At 48.0% G+C, this 14,248-nt stretch overlaps 1 protein-coding gene across 13 annotated transcripts in view; it reads right to left on the reverse strand.

The window, feature by feature from the left end:
• Positions 1–11,780: 11,780 nt before the first annotated feature.
• The window catches only part of Arel1 (apoptosis resistant E3 ubiquitin protein ligase 1), a 52,680-nt gene continuing 50,212 nt past the window's right edge, over positions 11,781–14,248 (reverse strand). For 12 of the 13 annotated variants that reach the window (XM_017594097.3, XM_008764754.4, XM_063261743.1 and 9 more), the window contains one exon: positions 11,782–14,231. In XM_017594097.3, coding sequence (XP_017449586.1) covers positions 14,129–14,231 — 103 coding nt within the window. In that variant the 3' untranslated portion in view covers positions 11,782–14,128. Of the gene's footprint in view, positions 14,232–14,248 lie in introns of all 13 variants that reach the window. The other variant, NM_001106744.1, reaches the window with a different exon arrangement.

A 14,248-nucleotide genomic window follows, 5' to 3' on the forward strand; every position in this document is an offset into this window, starting at 1 on the left:
CTGACCTGAATAATGACTGACTTTGAAGTGTGGAAATGGCTTAGGCCATTCTGAGGTACATATAAGCAATCAATAACCAGGAGCCAGGGGGCCTAGCATTCCTGATTAGCCTGTGCTATTGAGTCCATTCAGTAATTATCTGCAAGCATCCACAGTGGAGCATGTAATACTGAAACCTCCCATTCCTGCAATGAGTAAAAGATATGACAGTGCTCTCACACAGTTACAGCCTTCTGGAATAGAAATAGTCTAACACTGAAAGGCCTTAAACAAAACAAAACAAAACAAAACAAAACAAAACAAAACAAAATAAAACAGGATCTCTCTCTATAGCCCTAGTTATACTAGAGCTCACTTTGTAGACCAGGCTGGCCTCGAACTCACAGAACTATCCCTGCCTCCTGAGTGCTAGAATTAAAGGCATGTGCCACCACACCATGCCTGACTACTTAAGACAGCGGAGGGAGGAGAGAGAGAGAATAACAGTGTTATCTGTCAACCATTTAAATCAGACTTTAGCCAATCGAAGCCTTGCACCATGCTACAGCAACGACTCGTGACCTAGTTATTAGCAAGACTTCCCAGTTCCTCATGGTAAGGACCATGTGAACTCAGTCTAAAGAATGAAGCCAATATCACCATTGCAGAGCCCAGTGAAGGGAAGAGTCCTGCTGGCCTTGTCCCAGCCCCTAAGTCAAGAATATGTCTGAAAGTGGGCATGGTGGTATTTGCCTGTGCCTGCATTCCAGCAATCAGGAGGCTGAGGCAGGAAGATTGGGGTTGAAGGCCAGCCAGCTATCTAACGAGGACTGCCTGACATGGGTCCTATGGTCTGCTTTTACAATAAGTCTCCTCCCACTGCTTCTGCCTGAGTCTTGAGATTACTTTACCCTTTGGAAAGTGATACGTGAGCTGTTACTATTTTCAATGTTTCATAGTTCCATGCTTTGGTCACAAGTTCATAACACACACACACGCACACACACACACACACACACACACACACACACACACACACACACACGCTGCATGTACATACACATGTGTAACCATAGTTCATAGCCTGCCCTTGACTTCTCTCTTGCTCGCCTTGCTCTTTTTCAAACTCCTCTGCTCAAGCTACTTCCTCTCAGGCTAGTCGGAATGAATTCTCAGTCCCAAGTTTGGTCCCTGGTAGCCTTGCCTTCTCTTCTTCAGAGGACTGAAGGACCATGCCTCTCCTCTCAGTCAGCCAGCAGGGCAATGTTGCCCCTGTCCACAGAAGGCTCCCACTCTGGAGGGTCCTCCTGCGCCATTATTTCATCTCTGGTCTCTGAGATCTCCTTGGAACTCTAGGCCTGGGTAGATTCAAGAATGTTTGAGCCCTTTCATCCGTGCCTAGTTAGAAAGCTGTATTCTAAGGGCAGACCAAGAGAAGCCACAACCAAACTCCCTCATCCTTTGGGAATATTCTCACCTCACTTTCCTCTAAGGAATTTAGTGTCCAAATCACTTACGCATACACTGATTGTTGACATTTCTTGTGCTGTTTTCCAATTTCTTTAATTGGAATGACCATAAGCCTAAGCATGGTATCTAGGCAACAGTGAGGAAAGTATGACTGGAGGAGTGAATGGTGAAAGGGGTGAATACCTGGGAAGAATAGAGGAAGGCAGTGATAGGACCTGGGTAAAGTAGCAGAAGGTGAGAAATCCCAGGGGAAGAAGAGAGACAGGGTATGGGTGGGAATGGGACGGCCAGCCTGAGAGGAGGAACACAAGTATCCCAGGCCTCTCGACTCTGTGTTTCCATAATAAATAAGGCTGGCTCTGGACTCTTTCAGTTTATAGCACACGTGCCATTGCGCATCGTGCTTTGATATGATCAGTCATGGCAAATGAGGGCTCTGCTCTCATATCCCACTCCCCGAAGGAGGAGGGACAGAGTAGCTGAGTCACCCGAATACCAGGTATAGCCTCTCAGGCAGGGCCTCAGAGGTCCAGTGAATCTGAGGTGCCTCCCTATGAGGGCTCCAAGTCCGCTGCAGGCCAGAGCCACAGGGGTTCTTCTCCCACACAGATCTTCCTTCCCTCTGTGCCACTGATTCCCGTGCCTGGTCCTACACCGGCACTGCCCAAAGCTGATGAGACCTCAGGCAACCCAAGAGAGCTTTGGGTGACTTGCATGGATGGATTTGCAGCTACGAATGAGAAGCCACGTTTTGTTTTGAATGGATTGTGCTCTGGCAGGAAAGCCCGGGATGCAAATCCACAGAGGGAACATGCAGATGGGAAGCAGATGTGGGGATGTTGCAAGCCCTGCTCCAGCGTCTTAGGCCCACCTTTGAGAATGTGGGCCTTCTGCTGTAGAAAGCTGATGGGTAAGACTGTGCCTGGACACCGTGGGAGCTTTCTCACACTCCTCCCCACCACACACACACACACACACACACACACACTCGGGATGAAACATTCCTTTCCTTCCATTCTTAGAAAACGTGTCTGTCCTTCCTGCCCTCTCCTCTGCCCCCCTCTTGCCCTGTCTCTTTATGTCACTTGCCTCTCTTACTCTGTCTCTCTCTCAGACAGTCTGTCTGTCCCGGCTCTGCCTCTTTCTCCTTTGTCCTGGCTGCATCCCAAGGCTTGTGCCCCTACCCTCAATGCTTGGATAAATCTGCCAATCAGCTTGAATCCCTGGGGTGAGGAACAGGAAGAACCTGCCAAGGGCAGACAGCAACCCCAGTCCCTGAAGGAAGCCATTTCAAGCCAGCTAGGCCTGGGCGGGCTGAGGCCAAGAATTTCTCACTTACCCTCAGGGCTCTGATATTTAGTCTGAGTTGGGGAGGGCAGGTGGCAACCAGCCTGGAGCTCCTAGGCCTGCAGGAGTCCCAGAGCTGTCCCAGCCCTCCATCCCTCAGTCCCTGCCCTGCTGGACACTGCTCTCCCCATCCTGGCTGGGGCCCAATCCTTTCCAGCCTTTCAGAGAGGTAGCACAGCTGGGCACTGTGCTTACTATTTCCCAAAGGCACAGGTCCAGGTGAAGGGCAGGCAGGACAGGAAGAAGGATATTTTGTATCCTCCACTGCACTGCTAAGCAATCCTTCCCTTCCCACCCCTGCAAGGCCCCGGCCAGCCTCGGAAGGCACACGTGCTTGTTCCTTGGCGTGTACGCTGAATACATACTTTATCCAATTGATACTGGGCTCCACATTCAGTTGTTGTGTTTTTCTTTATGTTCTGCAAGCCCTCTTAAGTTCTCAGACAAGACCTCAGAACCATTTCTAGCACATTTCAGGGGTCACCAGTCGTCTCAAAATTTGATTTTGAACTCTTGAGTGCTACTCAACTTTTGAGAACTTGAGAGACATCCTGAAAATCATCTAAAAATAGGATGTTGTCATTCCCAGAAGTCTGAAACTGTGTAGAGGGACATTTCACAGAGGCTTCTGTGCTTGTGAATGAGGATGCTGTCGGGACACAGCTGGAGGCTCTCTCTGGCGCTCTCCAAGTCTCCACTCAAGGCTGTTCTTCCCCTCTAGCAAGCATTTGGTCCAGGACCCAGGGCACTTCATGGTCCCCTCATGATCCCCAGTACTGAAATGTTCTGTATCAAAAGATGTGTAGTCTTAGGAGCTTGGCACTCAGTGTGGCACCTAAGTGTGGCTCTGGAATCCTTTCTGTGTTGAACATTCATTACACATGTGCCTCATATGATGCTAGGCCATGGTTTTGAGTAGTGAGTAAACCAGGAAGCTCATCTCTCTGCTCATGACGGAGATGAACGGGCTGCTGACACTTGGATCACAGGGAAGAGTCTCTGTAGTCGAAGGGACTCTCAGCCAGATCGTGGCAGCAGTCTCTAAGAGTCAGTTCTTTATCCATCAGAGCGGCAGGTAGTCACAGGCCTGCTATGAGGATCCACAAACTATCAATACACGATAACAAGGAGTGATCATAAGTTACCAATGAGAACTGCCAAGCTAAAGCCATCAGCGCATAGGGTGGCAGATGCCAGAGTGTTCCCTGTCAGCCTGTGCCCCAGAGCCCCATGTTAATGCAGGATATAGAGTCCACTTCCAAGAGCCAGCACTGTGTCTCTGTCAGAGGCCTGCCTTTGGCTATTCCATCCTGCTTGGGCCACCTGCATAGAAGTCAGGCAGGTCCTTGGCTGGTTACTTCTCTGATCCCCAATGGGCAGCCTTAGGGCCTCTGGGAGTAAGAAAGAAATGCCTAGTCTGCCTGTAGAGAGAGAAACCTTCCCTCCGCAGTTCTTTGGTTGACAATGGACCCTTACTTGGCCTCCCTCTCCCTCCATTCCCACCCCGGGAAGATTCCTAAGAAACCGTCACTTTCACATAAACCCGTTTCTAAATCTGTGCCTGGGGAACACAATTTAGGACACTGGGAAATGCTAAGTAAACCTTAGGAGGTGTCTCCTAAGCTACGTGACTCCTCCTTCCTCTGGTCAAGGTAAGTCTTCCCAAATCTCTACAGACTCGTCACAACACATCCAACTTCATCAACATCTCGTCTCTGCTTCCCGTACATGGCAAAGGCCAGCCCCACAGCAGCTGACAGCATGGCTCTGGCAAATGGCCTCTCTGCTTACAAATCAGGAAAGTGCTTAAACTATGGGTCTCTGGGTTCTGTGTCCTCCCTCCAAGGACCGACATAGGATACCAAACAGTGTATAACATTCATCCTTGTCAATCATCGCCTTCCTCTCATGCTAGATGCACTAAGGTCATGCTGAAGTTAATCTTCCGTTTCCAACATGGGGCAGACATGAAGTGCTCAAGAAGGGCCAGATGGAGAGGTCAGTCTGGGTATTTTTTCCTTGACTTAGTGACTCTTTGATTTGTTATGGTTGTTTTTCCTTGCTCCAAATATTCTCCTTCTTCACTAATTTTCTGGTTCTGCCCCGTAAAGATGACTTTCAAAATGGCGGAAGCTTGAGACAACCTCAAGTCTTACTGTGCTTTGCTCATCTGATGTTTGGGAGACTTCGCAGGACCCGATTCTCCCTCCATACATTTCAACCCTTGCTTCTCTACTCATCCCTGCTAACCCCACTGTTAGATGGAACCAAACTGACACATTGTAGCAGGTCCACTTAAAAACATGCCTAATTCCCCTCCTCCAGTTCCCAAAGGTCTGAGCCACCCATCACCACCTGACATGGAGGGACACATGGCAGAGGAGAAACCAAAGTAGAACCAGATAATTTGAAGTCCCCCCTCCCTTACACAAATGTTAGCAAACAATGTAAAACATTTAACTTTGAAAAGAGATACAACTTTGGGATCAGCTTGTGCAATCAAGGCGCCCTGAAGAGAAGTCCAAGAAGCTTAGGAAAATGGCCTCTGGTTGCTGGACTTAAGAGTTTTGGGCACACAAGTATGTTAAGGTCTGAGGGTTTTAGACATGTCCAAATGTGCAAAAGTAAGGCTATTCTTTCATGGCTCTCCTTTTTTTGGTGCTCCTCAGTTGTGGCAAGAGGACCCTATAGCATATCTAGGTGAGGCTGAAGAGGAACTGGAAACTTTCACCATGGTTATGGCTAATAGCACTTGGCTTCTGATACTGGTCTTAATGGCAGGAGGTGTCTGTCACCCACAAGTCCAAGTGCTCCTCCCCTTTTGCACATTTTTGTTTGGGGTGATGTCTCCCTTTATTTTCAAAGATTCTTCTTTTAAAAGAAGAAGAATAATTCCAGGTTTGGAAGGGCAAAAGGATTAGCTCTGTCTACTGCAGGCCAAGGTGGGAGCCCAACAGAAACCAGAAGTGGGAAAGCGATGACAGTGCTTTTAGACTCTCCCTGTACTGCACATTATAGTACATGTTAGTGTCAATCTTTTCTAGTTAAACAAGAGACTAAGCTGTCCATGTAACAGTGGATACTTATCCTCAATTAAATTCAACATAGTCCAAGAGTGCTGTGGATATTGGCATACCATTGTAAGTACTTTTTAAGAGAACAGGGGCCACAGTGGAGCTCACCAGTGGAACGTTTGCAGGGAATTTCGAGACTCTGGGTTCAATCCTTAACACCCCAAAAAGTAATGACAGGAGGCTGTGGAGATGGCTCACCTGGCACAGGGCTTGCTGCTCAAGAATAAGGATCTCATGTAAAAGCTGGACTCAGGAGTGAGAGTCTATAATTCCACTGCCTGAGAGAAGAAAACAGATCCTGGAGGCTCCTACTCAGTCTGTCTAGCCAAAATGGTAAGCTCCAGATTTGGTGAAAGACCTGTCTCATAAGATGGAGAGTAGTGGACAAGGACATCTGATGCTGACCTCTGGCATGCACATGTGCACACATGCTGGCCCTGCCTCCCAAACGCTGGTGGCCATTTTGTAAGCATCACACCACACCAGCTATATCTACCTTTTTTTTTTTTTTAGAAGGCTTTGTCAAGACACTCTCCCTCCAAACACACAAATTCTCTAACCCTCATATCCTCTGACACAAGCTGTGTTTATAGGTTGAGGATGGACAGTCCAAGTTCCTCATTGAGTGCATGGCATACGCCATGAGCTAAGCTTGTTCCCACATTCACCAACACCTGGCCATGCTTGCAGAGGTCCTGTCCTGGGGCCCCATCAGCTAGGCCTCCTAGACCTCTCTCCGGCACATCTTGTCTCAGTGGAAAGAGGCTGCTCCTACATAAACACGGCTCTGGCACAGATCTAAGACAACTGGAAAAGGCCTGTGGCCTGTCACTGCCCATATGGTTTGTTCTCAGTGAGACAGAGAGAGGGTTGCCAGGGTGAGCTGGTATGTCATGAAGGCGCCCACATTTCCAGCCAAGTGATGGACTTGGCTTTTACCCTGAGCTTTGAAACAGCAGCCCACAGCTTGGCCGGCTCTTGTGCTTTTGCTTTCTTCCATTCTCCACAAGGGCCTGGAGCTGGACACGGGGCTAAGGCTCTTCCCCAAACATTTGGGGATTGAGAGGTGGAAGGATGCCAGCTGCCCTGGAAGGAGCAGCAGAATGTTCAAGCACGTCCCTGAAATGGGCAGTTAAGTCTCGGGGTGTAGAGTGGCAGGATTGGCTGGGGACAGGCCCACCAGATGGCCCCCTGCAGACCCAGAAGTCAGAGGCCCACACGGTCTGCCTCCTTGCCAGGAGGATGAACAACGTTCTGGCCACTCTCTTACAGGGATTCTCTGGACTTGGCTCTCTGCCCCCAAGTCACCTCATTTGAGCTTGTGTAGGTGAGGTGTTTGGACCAAGCTGACAGAAGACTCATCTAATAGACATGTAACCTTGCAGGTTACTCCTTTGTGCCTCAGTCTCCTCCTGTGAAACAGAAATACTGAATGTAGCTTGTAGACGGACGTGAATACAAACCAAGTCAACACAAGCCAAATGCTTACACATTTTATTCCACATAGGGTCTGTGTGGAATAAACACGATTTAAAACATCACCTGTCATTACACAAGTTCTGAAATTTTCCCTTTAGGTTATGTTCTTTTACTTAGCAATGGTCTGAGAATCAGGACAAGTGCTGGAGAAACAGCTTTAGCCTCCTGAAACCATTAGGGATGCTGTGATTGACAGCTCCTCTGGCTGCTTCTCACTGGCCACCCAGCGGCAGGCTAGTTTTAAGGCTCCAACTTACTTGTGTCTGTTTCAGCTTAAAAGCCAGGCAGAGGTGTTTAAGGACCCATTAGCACCTCACTGCTTGTTTTAGGCACTAACCACCTCTGTGGGCTCCCTGGACTGGCTGAGCTGCCTCTGAAAACTAGGACTGCCGTGGTCCAGGCTTTCTCCAGCTAGTCACAATTTCTTCCCCCTGGACACTCCCTTTACCCAAGAAAGTGAAACAAGTTAGTGGCTAGATTTTGGAGGCACATGTGCATATAAAAGATTGTGTGTGTGTGTGTGTGTGTGTGTGTGGGATGTGTGTGTGTGTGTGTGTGTGTGTGTGTGTGTGCACGCGCACGTGTGTGCAGCTTCCTAGTCTGCTGTACCACCTGAAAGAGATCTTAGGGCAGCTTTACCCAAAACCTTTTCTTCTTCCCCACCCGACACCTGCAGGCCCACCCTCTCTCACTACCCATGGTTTAGTATGCAATCAGGCAGAGAAGCAAGGGCTCAAATTGGAAGCAGATGTTTGGGATGATGATTGAAGCTGGGGTGGGGACAATAGAAAGGATGTGGACCCTTCTAGAACTCTTGCTCTGACGTACTGCCAAGGCTGAGGGAAAATGAGTGAGTGTTCCTGGTTAAATACCCAGCTATTCCCTGTGCCAGGCTTTCCTGGGCCTCAGTCCTTGGAGGTTCTGGCTCCGCTTCCAGAGTTCTCCGTATCCTTGTGCCAACCACTATCTTGGCCTCCTGTTCTCATTGCACCAAGCCCCTAAGCCCAGGCTCACCTCAAAAGTCAGGGCTGGAGTTTTGCTTCCTTTTGTCTCCCCATAGCTGATCCACAGTGACATTTTTAAAATCAAAACTCAAGATATGGTCTGACAAGAGAGATTTGTGCTGGTTCCTGGTGTGAGAGGCTGTCTGGAAGACATAACTTAGATGCCAAGACAATAGAATTTTCAAGGTTCTGGGGCAGAAATAGATGAGAATCATTATGGAGTTTGCAGATGGATGGCTGCTACCCGGCCCCTCCCACAAGGTTCCCAGGGCAGCCCACATGAGCCTTCCTGGATTCGTTCAATGTTTATTTCCCTGAGTGAGACACAAAGTACCCTCTACTTTCATTTCCGGGGTCTGTCTGAAGAAACCATGTTGGTACTATCATGAACAAGGCTCCAATGAAATCGTTTTAAGGGAGCAGACAGTATTCTTGAGGTAGGGTCCAAACTAGCACCCATCTAGCTGTTGAATTAACTAGAACTACCCAACCTCCAGGGAGGAACAAGATGGTCACAGCGCTCATCAGAGAACTCAAGACTCATTTCCTGGCTTGACTGACATTATGGGAAAACTGGAATGGAATTCGATGTTCCCACCCATGGTGGCCACAAACCAATGTCATGGCTCTTCAGTGTTGATTCACTTCTTCATGCTTTGGGGTTCACTGAAAATGGCTTGGTCTTTCCTCTGTCATCCAAATTATTTCAACCAAGCACAAATCTGTTTGATTGCTATTAATGTTGAAAATACTCCCTTTCCCCATTCACTCAAGATTTTAATTTCATTCACTGAGCTGCAGGCAACTAGCCAGGTCCCTGCTGCCAAAGTCAATATCCAGGTCTTCTGTGTCTGGGAGAGCAGGTTAGAGGAGAACTGGCCTTCAGATCATTTAGTTCCCTCTTCCTGTCTGGTCCAGGATCTACTAGGTGATAGACTATTTATGGTACAATGAGAACTTGCCCCCTGGGTCTATTTGAGTCCATCTTTATAAGAGTCCTTTCTTCTCTGAAAGTCAGTAAGGAGAGTAATTTCCCTTTGTAAAGAAGCTAGACATTTCATTTGTGGCTGTTACTGCTTGATACTGTCTCCAAACACATAAACATTCCCTACCCCCGTGAAAATAAAACAGAATGTCACACATGGAGACATGTGGCCCTGAGTCTGTATGCCTAAGCCTCAGGGAAAGGGAACAGAACTGAGGTACTCACAGGCTGGGACCACACTCTATCTAGTGTCCAAAGCTTTCTGTGGTGTCCCATATACAAGGCATGTTTGCTGAAACACAGCTGTGGGCAGGACTAGAGGAAAAAGGAGACTACAAGCCCAGGAGTGGAACCAGATTCCAGGAGTCTTCTGCAAAAGTTGAAAATGACAACTTGGGAGAATTAAACCTAGGACTTGGGAGACCCCAAAATGACACATAATCTTCTTACACAATAACCCAACATTCTGCATTCAAAAGAGCCTAAGAGTCGTCCACCTTCTCCAGCTGGCTTGCAAGTTCTGACATCCCTGACTCTGTTAATGGGCAGAGGAATGTCTTGGCAGCTTCTCTGAGTGGGAGTTCTAGAGAGAGGGAACTCTTGGCCTGTAAGGGAGAGAAAGCTTCATTCTCCATCTTTGACAAAACAGTAAACAGTGCAGGTGAAAAGTGGGGGCCATCAAGATGAATTCATCCCCAAGAGGTACAAGTCCCTCTCATCAGAGACTGACCCTCTTACAGCTTCAACAGATCGTGGTGTCGATGGCTTGCTGGGGACGGTTGTTTCCCTTTCTCTAGCACTCTTGAAACTCCGATGCTTGTCAGTGAAGTGTGCTCCAGGAATTTGGCCTCTACTAATTGGTGCTGTTTCATATAAGGAAAGTATAGACAAAAGGTCTCTTCAAATGAGGCTTTCTCTGCAGACACAGTTACCAGAGATAAACATCAGAGTACTGTGTCTGACCTCATTGTAATTATCCCATTTGCATGTGACTAAGGATTTTCCAACATAGAGATAAAAAATAATTTTAGGACTTGTCCCTGCTCAGTTACATCCTCAAGGGTATCTTGTGTTCTTTACGAGGGATCATTTCAAACTTGGCAAGTCTCTTTCCTCAGGTTATCAGCTCACAGTTGTACAAAAGTTCCTTCACACAGATTTTAAAGCCATGACTACTCACTGCACCTCAAATACAGTTCTGGAGCCAAGCACATGGTGGTACAGGACTTTAATCCCAGCACTCAGGAGGTAGAGGCAGGAGAATCTCTGTGAGATCTAGGCCAGCTTAGATTGGACTACACAGAGACCTATTGAGTCTGAAATACTAGCCTAGTCCTCAAGTTCGGGGATAATTTACCATTGAGTCATTTTTCAGTACCATCCATACCCATATGATACCTAATAGCATCCTACTGACTATCAATCACAGAGAATCACAATCATGTCAGACCAGGCCACAGACAGCTCATAAATGCCATGGAGCATCCAATGCAGCCATCTCAGAACATGAGATTAATTAGGTTAGCCCTGTGTCTGGGCTAGATTTTCATGGAGCCAAGATGCTCTGTGAGGGCTTTTCAAATCAACTGTGAAGACTCAATCAAGGGGACAGCACATGGAGGCTGGTGGCAAGTAAATACAAATGATGTGAAATCTCAAAGGCTGTCAAGTGCTGACTGTGTACCTCTGGAGGCTGGGTGACTTATCCTTGGACACTTCTCTTTTATGGTTTTGCTTGGGGCTTTGTTACTGTTTGCTACTAACAGAGTTTTGTTTTATGAGGCAAGGTACCACTGTGTTACTCAGGCTGTTCTCAAGTGACCCTCCTAGCTCTGCCACCCAAGTGGCTAGGCTACAGCATGCAGTAACCACATCCACCTTCCTTGACCCTTCAGGCTGGCCTTTTTTTTTTTTTTCAGTGTATGTGCCTGTGTAAGTTTGTGTGTACCCTGTAGAGATGCCTGAAGACATCCTGGGTCCCCAGGTCCCCATGGAACTGGAATCGCAGGCAGTTGTAAGCAGATTGTACCAGGACCCAAAGCCAGGTCCTGTATGAGAAGCATCCCCAACTGCTAAGCTATCTCTAGCCCCCCTTTAACTCATTTAGAAATTTTCTCTGCTGACTTTCCTGATGTAGAAAACAGCAATTAATGCTTAAAGGCATAAAAGATAAGCCTCTGGTCATATCAAACTAGTTTCTTTCTTAGGCTCTGAGCACAAACACTTTCCCCACTGGGCTGCTATCTACAGTGAGCAGTGTGGCCCTTTCTGGGCCTGAGGACAGGTATTGGAGACAAGCTAATACCAGGACCCCAAGTACACACTCTGTCCACAACAGATTGCTTCCTGCCTCCAAGAACACATAAAGATCTCTAAACAGTTTCCTTCCCATCTTCCAGTTAAGCATGCCCCACCCCCACTCAAACAGTCATTTAGCCCTTGATTATTGTAGGCATTTTATTTACTGTACAAAATATTTACATCTCCAACTGCTGACATCCAGACCTGGCCTGACAGTGCAGCAGAGCTCGGCCTCTGCCAAGTTCTGAATCAAGCTGACACTCTCCTTGGTGGTCATGACTGGTCTCCTTCAAGGACACCGAAAAGCCAAAAGCCAGGAGGGCAGCTAGCCTCCCAAGTACCTATGTCACAAAGCATAAACAAAAGAACTGGCCAAAATAAGGAATACGAATAGAAAATTGACCAAGAAATAACACACCTTTTTATCTGTCCAACATACTGTATCTCTTCCCCACATGGGCTAGTACCAAAGCAGTATTAGAAAAACAAGGTAAAAGAAAATGCAAGAGAGAGCAAAATGCTTCTGAATAGTTAGGAGAGTAAACTGGAAAAATAGAAAACCACACAATACTAGAGGATTTTCTTGTTAAAGACTCTGGTGCCTAAAGTCCACCCTGGGATACTAGCTGCCCCAGTGGGGCTGCAGTAGTGCCTAGGAGACGCTGAAGAAGGGCTATGACTAGAGCTGAAAATGAGAGGTCTAGCCACTCACATCCACCGACCCCCACTGTGTAGTCTGCAGGGGGTGCTGGAGCCAGGATTGTGGACCCAAGGAGGAAGGACCGCCCCAAACAGCCAAGCAGCCATGTACCCAGCTGGAAGCCCCAGCGGAGGCCTGAGAAGCAGCAGGGTAGTGGCTAAATGATTCTGTACGTGTTCCTTGGGAAAGTGTGGGCAGGCAGCAGCACCTTGTCCTGGTCCCTGAGGAAAGCAGTGACCATGTGGCATGGAGGACCCTGGGTGAAGAGGTCCTGATGCCAGGTCCCAAACCCCAAGGATAAGTGAGGTGAGCACCCACGCCAAGAGAAAACAGATGACTGTAAAGGAGGTCAGTCAGGCTTCTTGCAGCTCAGGAGGGCTTGTTTCTCATGATCCCTGGGAACAGGAGGGCTCAGACTGCTTCCAGGAGGCCAAGGCACTGTCACAGGAACTGCCTTATCTCGGGATTCTGTGTACGTGCTGGTTTTGGCAATAAAATGGCTTGTAATATTCTAAGTGCCCCATGGAAAATAGTGGCTTATAGAAAAGCCTTATTAAAGACAGAAATCGGGAAATCCATGCAATGCTGGGCCTTCGTGTTGTTTTCATTCAAATACTCTTCCTTGAAACTGAGTTCTCTGTCATCACCATGTAACTGCGAACTCAGTACAGCATTCTCCCTCCATGGTTCCCCACTTCTTGGTAACTGATGAAGCCAAGCACTTGGAATTGCTAGGTATTTACTGCTGCTGGATCTCCACCTCATCTATCCCCACTGGTTTGACCCAGGACCTGTGATCACAGTTTCTTTGCCTCAGTGCTGCCAGAGATCACCACCAGAGAGCTGTCAGTCTATTTTCACTGTCCCAGTCTGTTGCTCCAAAAGCTCCTCCAGCAGAAGGCTAAAGACAGCTCTTAACAAACTACGTAAGTTGGAGGTCAGGCCAAGTCCTCCTTCAGTGCAAAGAACAAACTCAGAGAAAAGCATCAGTAGTCTTCAAGCCATCCACATGCCTGGACACAGCCCTTCCCCGAGAGAGAAGCGTACCCAGCACTGGAGGCTACAGCACAACCATCCTTCACATTCTTCTGACTGCTTTTCTCACTGGCTCAAATTCAAGAGAAAGCTTACCAAATTCCTTATAGATTAATGATCATCTTAAAAAATGTCCGCAGGGAGTGTCTTTTCCAGTTCTGTCACCATAAAGAGATCCTTTTGTACTACCAGTCCCCATGAGAACTAATGCTGTGCCATGGCCTGTGCCTGCCATCAGGTGGGAGGACAAATCAGATGGCTTGTGCGAGCCACTTTCTAGCTGTGCTTCTCCTGACCACTGGTGAGAAGAGGTGATGGGTTGCCCAGTCTGGTCAAGTAGTGAGATCAAGGAGGGCATTTCCAAGGAGCAGAGGGTGCTGGGATGAAGCGTGGCTGCCGGGTCTCAATACTGGCTTTCCATCAGAATCGAGTCCTCTGTGTCATGCATCTCTTCCAGCCACTGAGGCAGATCCAGCCAGAGGTCTTCCAAGGACCAACAAAATGACAGCAGCATGGTCCTCCTCTCATGACTGAGTAGAGCTCGGATAGGTGCCACATGCTCAAGTGGCCTGTGGTAAATGTGGACAGAAGGTGAGGTAAGAACAGTGCTTGTAGATGACAGAATACTCCTGACACAAGGGAGCATGCAGTATCTTCTGGCTAATGGTTGTGGTTAAGGTCAGTGGTTATGCTTGTTAACATGTGTCCAAATGCTCTAGAGAGCTTGGGAGTCAAGCAGGTGACAGAGGAACGGTCAGAGCATGCCAAAGCCCTCGCAACCCTCACTGATGGCCAGCTGTAGCATCCTGTGTACCTCTTCATATGAGTCATATGTAGGGAGGCACAGTTGGTTAAAACTGGAAAAACAAGGAGG

This window comes from Rattus norvegicus, chromosome 6 (assembly GCF_036323735.1).
Source record: "Rattus norvegicus strain BN/NHsdMcwi chromosome 6, GRCr8, whole genome shotgun sequence".
Classification (NCBI taxonomy): Eukaryota; Metazoa; Chordata; class Mammalia; order Rodentia; family Muridae; genus Rattus; species Rattus norvegicus.